The sequence below is a fragment of the Gracilinanus agilis genome, chromosome 2 (assembly GCF_016433145.1).
Source record: "Gracilinanus agilis isolate LMUSP501 chromosome 2, AgileGrace, whole genome shotgun sequence".
NCBI classification, from domain to species: Eukaryota; Metazoa; Chordata; class Mammalia; order Didelphimorphia; family Didelphidae; genus Gracilinanus; species Gracilinanus agilis.
Window position 1 is genome coordinate 129,224,717 of NC_058131.1, and position 8,199 is coordinate 129,232,915.

Consider the following 8,199-nt stretch of genomic DNA (forward strand, 5'->3'; position numbering starts at 1 on the left):
ATACTATATGGATTCATTTTGCTTGACTATTTTTATTTGTTACAAAGCTTAAGTGGAAGGAGAGTTAGTATAGGTATACTAAAAAAAAGAAGGAAAAAGGAAAGTGTTATTAAATCATTTCTAAAAATAATATTTAAAAAAAAAGGACAAAAGGAATCCCAGGTAAGAAGCTGTGAAAGTAATTTGCTGAATTTAATATACATATATTTGAAAATAATAACGGAAGCTCTTCCAAAAAGATTCTCAGCCTCACATATAATCTTCTACTATGTAGATGAAAATACTCTATGCAGATTATTTAGTGGTTAAGCCCTGAATAAAAAAAAGCAATAGAAACAAAAAAGAAATGATAAAAACCTTCACAATATGGATCAAAAACAATGACAAAAAAATATGATGATATCCTGAAAGAAGTAAAGTTGCCTCTGAAGTCTCTGATTTGAGCTCAGTTTTCTTAAGATTTCTTTGAATTGGGGCTAAGTTCTACCACTAATTTGCATTTTGTAGGCTTGGCTTTGATCTGCAATGATCCAAGCCAATCCATTTACCCTATTACTGACACTTTAACATTTAAAGGCAATTTCGTATAGAAGCAAAGAGAATGCATTATATTTACCAGGTTCTAGTCAAAGTTTTATCCTGTTTCTGGAAATAGACAGGAAAGATGAAATCTGTGAGCTAAAGATCCAGGTTTTGGGAAGGCTTTTCCCCAAACCAGATTTCTCAGAGTATTGACCTGCTTTGGGGGTATAGACTTCTAAACTAAATGGATTTACTGAGGTATACTGGATAAAGTGCTGTATTTGGAGTCAAGGAGACCTAGATTCAAATCTAGTCTCAGACTCTTACTAGCTTGTAAGCCACTTGACCTTTGCCTCGGTTTCCTAAATTGTCAAAAATAAAGATTAGACTATATGACCTCTGAGGTTCTTTCCAGCTCTAAATTCATGGTGCTGATTCTCAACATGGCATTAATTGGCTTGTCCCAGTAAATGTTCTCTTGTGTCTCAAAAAGGTAGGTCCATAACTTCCAAGGGAAGATATGATTGAAGCCCCAAAGACTTAAAATTAACTCTCTAGCTCTATCAAGTTAGATCAAGTTCCAATCATTAACCCTTAAATACATAAGTCAGTGATTTTTAGCAGGTAGCTATAATTCTAGCCTTCCTCCTCTCTAAGGGAGATTATTATTTCCATCTTTGGACAAAGTAGGACAGGAGCCATAGCTCTTTACTATGTCACTGAGGACTATTTGGCCAACATCACATCTGTCAATTATACATCAGATTGCCACCCAGTGGAACAATACTTTTTTAGAGGTTTAAAAGACATTTTTGCTAGTTGCTCTAAAGGGCAGGGTAACAGTGTATTCTCAACCATCTTAATCTCTCTCTTCAAAAGCTAATCATGAATAGTGAATAAATCCTTTCATCAAAGGAAGTAGTAAAAAACAATTAAATTAGATTGATAACAGGAGACATGAAATTAAATGAACTCTTCAAAACAGGAACCAGATAAAATTTCAGGTCTACCAAAGAAAGGGAAATTTATTAGGTACATCTGATTTTAGCAATCTATAGAAGTGCAGGGACTGGGAATCAAGGAATTTATTGGATAACTGACTTTCCTTATGTATCGACAGCATGAGAGATATCCTTCATTTGCCAATCAAAAGTCTATGCCTTTTCTCTCCTTCCTTCAATTCCACTTTTTTCTCCCCACTTCATATTTACCATATTTATTCTGAGCCCATTGGCTCAGAAATTTCAATCAGAAATCTTGTGTCTCTATACATATATACCCACACACATCACAAAGCTGTCTTTCAGAGAACTGGTCAACACATCTGGGGTGGGTATGTTGCCCAGAGAAGAATAAAAGTTAGTCACTCAATAAACATTTATTAAGTGCCTGTTACTATACTAAGTGCTGGAAAAAAAGAGACAAAAGACAGTTTTTAACCTCATATTCCAATGGGGGTAAATCAAGGAAAAAATATTTGCAAACAGTTATGTACAAAATAAATAAATAATCAAAAGATAGTAAGCACTAGGAAGGGCCTCCTGAAGAAGATGAGAATTTATTTGGGATATATAGGAAGCTGTGGAAGGTAGCAGGCAAAGATAAAAGAGAGAGCACCTTTTAGGAAATAGAGACAGAGAAAATGACTACAGTGATGAAGTGAGAATCAAAAAATACACGGTAGGAAGTAAGGCATAAGAAGTTTAGAAGGTCAGGATGGAGTAAGTTATGAAAGGCTTTGAATACCAAATAGAATATTTTGCATTTGATCTTGGAGGTGACAGGAACCACTAGCTAGAGTTTATTAAGTAGAATGAATAACTATAGAATCTGTGTTTTAGAAAAGTCACCATGGGACATTTACCCCATCCACGACCCTATTTCTCCGATTGGCCTTCCACACACTTGGAGGGTATGACTTGGAAAAGGATCAGCTAAGAAGGCTGAGGAGTAGTTTAATAGTAGAGAGCAGTTTCCTAAAACTCTAAGAGAAGAAAGTATTAAGAAAAGGATAAAAAATTAAAAATATAAAATAAAAAAGAAGAAGAGGATGATCAGCAGCATCAGACACTTAAGAGAAGTTAAAAAGAATGACAACGGAGCAATGCCTTTGGATTTGACAAATTTTGTTACTTTGGAGAAAAAAGTTTTGGTGGAATGTTGAGGTTGGAAGCCAGATAGTAAGAAAAAGAAAAAGAAATAGCTAAGATTGAAAGTGAGGGGAGAGAAAGTAAAGGCATTTATTGTAGACAGCCTTTTTAAGGAGATTAGCCACAGAGTAGATGAGAGATAAAACAATAGAATGGAAGGACTATTGGAAAACATCTTAACTATTTGTATCAATGACTGATAAATCTTTGACAATAAATCTTTATGAGAGAACTTCACAAAAAGTAATCTAGCAGAAATTAGGTTTAAAGTAATATTTTATCCAAATAGTACAACAAGCAAGAAATAGATACATGAAAAAATTTTAAAGTTCATATCATTTTTTAATTGAAGAAAACTATTCAGACATCTCACAATGCTTTCTTTCTCTTGTTTATTCAAAAATCCTTCTCCTATCCATAAACCTAATATCTATTCTTATTTGCTTATGATACCTCCCTTTATGCCTAGATCATGTATCCATTTTGATGTTATCTTGGTAAATGATGTAAGACATTGGCCTATAACTATTTTCTGCCAGATTGCTTTCTAGTCTTCCCAACAATTTTTACCAAATGGTAAATTCTTATTCCAAAAATGTGGATCTTTACTTTTGTCAAACACAAGATTACTATAATTTTTACAACTGTTTGTTGTGCGTCTGTTCTGTTCCTCTGATCTACTTTTCTGTTCCTTAGCCAGTATCAAACACTTTTGATCATTATTGCTTATGGACAAAAAGGTAATAAAAGTATCTCCTTTCAGAGACAATGAATATATATATTCCTAAAAATTCCATTCAAATGTGTTGAGACTTATCAATAATTTTAGCAAAGTATCAGAATATAAAATGAACCCACATAAATCATCAGCATTTCTATATATCACCAATAATGTCCTGCAAGAAGAGATATTAAGAGATAACTTATTTAAACTAACCATAGATGGAATAAAATGCATAGGAACCTAACTGCCAAAACAAATCCCAAAACTATATGAACATAATTACAAAATATTTTTATAATTTACAATTTATATGATATATAATACATATACTTTATAATCAAAATCAGATCTAAATAACTAGAGAAATATTAATTGTCTGTGGGTAGCAGAGCTAATTATTTAAAATGACAATCCTACCTATACTGATCTACTTGTTCAATGCTAATTCAATTAAATTATTAAAATTTATTTTGTTGAGTTGGAAAAAATAATAACATAATTCATTTGGAAAAACAAAAGGTCAAGAATATCAAAAGGAATTAATGAAAAACATGTAAAGAAAGGAGGTTTTGTAGTACAATTTTTTTCATACTAGATTTTCTTTTTGGTTTACTCATTTCTCTATCTTTAGTTCCTGTGGGGCTTTGTGACAGGGCCAGAATCCATCTCTTAACTATTGTTTTGTGTGATAGCTCTGGCCTTGATTAACCTCCCCCAAGATCACTTTGGGTCTTGCACCAGTCTTCTCTTCCTGAGACTAGATTCCACTTGAATTTTTGAGGTTCAGATTGCTATATATTCTTGTGTACACTGGCATCTCAAGAGGGCTTGGAGCCCCTTGAAGCCTGAGATGTCCCAATCTGAGCATAGGCATATTGTACTGTTTGCTTCTACTTCCAGGACTTGAAAGGTCCCCAGTATGGGTTTTGGGTGTTTTGTGATTACACTGGGCCCTCTTACTGGTGCCCTCTCATCTTGAGGTCTCTGGACATAGAACGTTACAGTCTATAAAAATCTCTCATCCTTCTCTGTTCACTTTTAGAGGCCAACAACTTGGTTGTCTTCATTGGTTTTAGTTTTGCTCTCATTTCGTTTTCTATTGTCTTTCTACAGTCTTCAGGCTGTTTTAAAAAATTAATTTAAAGAAAATGAAATGTTTGTTTTTCTTCCTTTTACCACATCCTCCTTTAGGAAAAAAATGAAAACATAGTCATTTTAATAAATGTATGTATAGTTCAAATCTGGCCTCAGACACTTCCTAGCTTACCACTCCAGAAGAGTGGTAAGAGTTAGGCAATAGAGGTTAAGTGACTTGCCCAGGGTCACACAACTAGGACGTGTATGAGGCCAGATTTGAACCCAGGACCTCCCATTTCTGGGCCTGGCTCTCAATCCACTGAGCCACCCAGCTGTCCCCTTTTGTTTATTCTTATAAGAACCTAATGCCTTCATATAGAGGGGAGGATATGGATGAATGATTGGTATTTGATTAATCACACAAAGTTTGAATGTTCTAATTTTATCTTTCAGGTGTCTCTCATTGAACCAGGAAACTATGCTCCTGCCACTAATATTATGCCACTATATACTGTGGAACAACTATGGAATAAACTTGATGAAGAAAATAAAGCAAGCTACAGTAAAAAATACCTACAATCCTTTGTTAGCATTTTGAACAAACAATTAAAAAATGGAAAGCATGACTCAAAAGAAGTTATAGATGCTATAACTGATGCTTTATTGAATCAGAGGCCAAAAGCAAGATATTTGGTTGCCACTTTTAAGGAAAAAATTTTGACCTATGCTTTTTATTATTTGCCAGTTTTCCTAAAAGATTTACTTTATTCCTTACTGGTAAAGATAATGACATACTAAAAAGATTATGAACATTACATAATTATCAAATTTGTTATCAAATTATAAATAGTTATCAAATTGAAAAACACTGAAAATTATATGTGTATGGCATCTAGGGGCAGCTAGGTGGTATAGTGGATAGAGTGTCAGACCTAAACTTACTAGCTGTTTGACCCTGTGCAAGTCACTTAACTTTATTTGTTGTATTTCCTCATCTATACAATGAGTTGGAGACAGAAATGTCAAATTAATCTAGTATGCCAAGAAAACCCCAAATGGGGTCACAAAGTCAGATATGACTGAAAAATCTGAACAACAACAAAATGGCATTTAACAGCAAAGATGCTTCAAAATGTACTTTTGAAATTGTTATAGCTAGTAAAATGAAAATGTAATTTATTTAGAGCCAATCTATCCATTTTGTACAACTTTTGAAACAGGAACCAACATATGAACATATTTCATTTAAATAAATTTAAATAAATGAATTTTCAAAATGCTAAATAAATAGCCATGTGATTATTTGTGTTTTTTTTAATCCAGGTTAAATATGCCAAATACCTTTAATCAAACTATATATGCAATGGACTACTACTATCTCTTCATCATTCTGGTTGCCTCTCTTTGAATTCTTTCTAGTTTATCAATATGCTTCTTAAAGTATGGTGCCCAGATCCGAACATAGTACTTCAGATTTTGTTTGATGAGGAGAGAATTCAGTGGCATATTATTGCCTAAAATATTTCTAATTTCCATGGGAATTGTATCAGCTGAGTATATGCAATGTTAATAAGAACTGGGTTCATTGGCGAATCTCCCCATTATCTTCTCCCCTTTTAAAAAAATCAAGTATCTTTAGCAGATTGGCTAGGATTGGGCGTGTTATCATGTATCAAATTATTTCTTCTTTTGTACTCAAAAAGAAGAGAAATTAAAAACTGGGAAATATTTTTATAGCAAATGTCTTTGAAAAAGGCCTCATTTCTTAAATATATAGAGAATTGAGTCAAATCTATAAGGATAGAAGTCATTTCCCAAATGGCAAATGGTCAAAGGATATGAACGGAGAGTTCTTAGATGAAGAAATTAAAGTATCTTTAGTCATGTAAAAAAATGCTTCGAATTACCATTACTTATTATTAGATAAATGCATATTAAAGCAATTCTGAAATATGAGCTCACACATCAGATTGACTAATATGACAAGGAATAAAAGGATAAATTTTGGAGGGATATGGGAAATTTGGGACACTAATATACTGTTGGTGGAGTTGTGAGTAGATTCAACCATTCTTGAGAATTATTTGGAATCATGCCCAAAAGTTTATAAAATTATACATACCTTTTGACCCAGTAATACCACTACTAAGTCTGTATTCCATAAGAGATTAAAGAAAGAGGAAAGGAACCTATTTGTTCTTTAAATTTTTAAAATCAAACTAATTAATAAATTTATTATATTAAATTTCCCAGGTATCTCCTTTTGATCCTTTCCAATTCTGGGATAACTGAAAAGGGCATATTTGTTTAAAAATATTTATAACAGCTCTTTTTGTGGTGGCAAAGAATTAAAAAATGAGAGGATATCCATTGATTGAGGAATGGCTGAACAATTGAAACAGGAACCAACATATGAACATATTTCATTTAAATAAATTGTGGTATATGGTTGTAATGGAATACTATTGTGCCAAGATGATTTCAGAAAATCAGGGAAAGATTTATATGATGCAAAGTGAAGTGAGCAGCACCAGGAGAACATTGTATAAAGTACCTGCAGTTTTTACAATGATCAGCTGTGAATGACAACTATTAACAACAAAACAATAATTCAAGGAAACTCCAAGGGACCAATTATTAAAAAGGCTACTGATAAATATTTATAATTTATCATATATTGATAAACTCATATTTACTATATTATTGTTATTTCACATATTAAATAATCTATAAAAATGATAACACTGGCCTCCTTGTTGTTCTTCAAACAAGATACTCTATCTCTTGACTATGGGCATTTCCCCAGGTTGTCTTCCATGATTGGAATTCTGTCCTTCCTCATCTCCAACTCCTGCCATCCCTCGCTTTCTTCAAAAGTCAGCAAAAATTTCACCTTTTATTGGAAGCCTGTTTTGATCTTCAATGTTAGTGTCCTCCCTGTCTCAATTATTTTCAATTTATCCTAAAATTTATTTGTTTCCCCTATTGTTATTTCCTCCATTAGGTTTGAAGCTTCTGGAGAGCAGGAGCATATTTTTTTTTGCACCATCCAGCTCTAAGCACAGTACCTGGAACATAGTAGGAATTTAATAAATATTTATTAACTGATTGACAACTATTTTACTGGGTAATAAGTAAAATTTCCCCAACTGAGCTTTTAGGAAAACACTTAATGGCTGCCACTCAATAGACTAATGATCTTAGAAAAATCTCTCTATAATAGCTAATCACAATATATAATTATTCATGGTTTAGTCACACTATTGTTATAGTACATTTTTGTTTTACTTGATTAAGCTAGCAAACCTATATTTTTTTTCTGTTGATAAGGTTTTTATTTAGTTTCATTGAGACTAGGTTTTACATCAGAGAAAAGGTTTGTGACTTTTATGCTGTCCCTTTTTTTTAAAACCCTTGTACTTCGGTGTATTGTCTCATAGGTAGAAGAGTGGTAAGGGTGGGCAATGGGGGTCAAGTGACTTGCCCAGGGTCACACAGCTGGGAAGTGGCTGAGGTCGGGTTTGAACCTAGGACCTCCTGTCTCTAGGCCTGACTCTCACTCCACTGAGCTACCCAGCTGCCCTGCTGTCCCTTTTTTTTTTTTTTTGTTTAGATCCAGTTTTATTTGTTTGGAAAGTGTTTTGTAGTTATTTTCATATAATTGCTGTGTTTGTTTTGGTAGATAGATTCCTAAGTATTTTATATTGTCTAGGGTGATTTTTTTTT

At 33.2% G+C, this 8,199-nt stretch overlaps 1 protein-coding gene across 1 annotated transcript in view; it reads left to right on the forward strand.

Moving 5' to 3' along the window:
* Positions 1-5,747, forward strand: part of LOC123234749 (short-chain dehydrogenase/reductase family 9C member 7-like) — a 31,244-nt gene extending 25,497 nt beyond the window's left edge. The window contains exon 5 of the mRNA XM_044660712.1: positions 4,927-5,747. Within this exon, the coding sequence (XP_044516647.1) occupies positions 4,927-5,271 (345 nt within the window). The 3' untranslated portion in view covers positions 5,272-5,747. The remainder of the gene's footprint in view (positions 1-4,926) is intronic.
* The last annotated feature ends 2,452 nt before the right edge of the window (positions 5,748-8,199 follow it).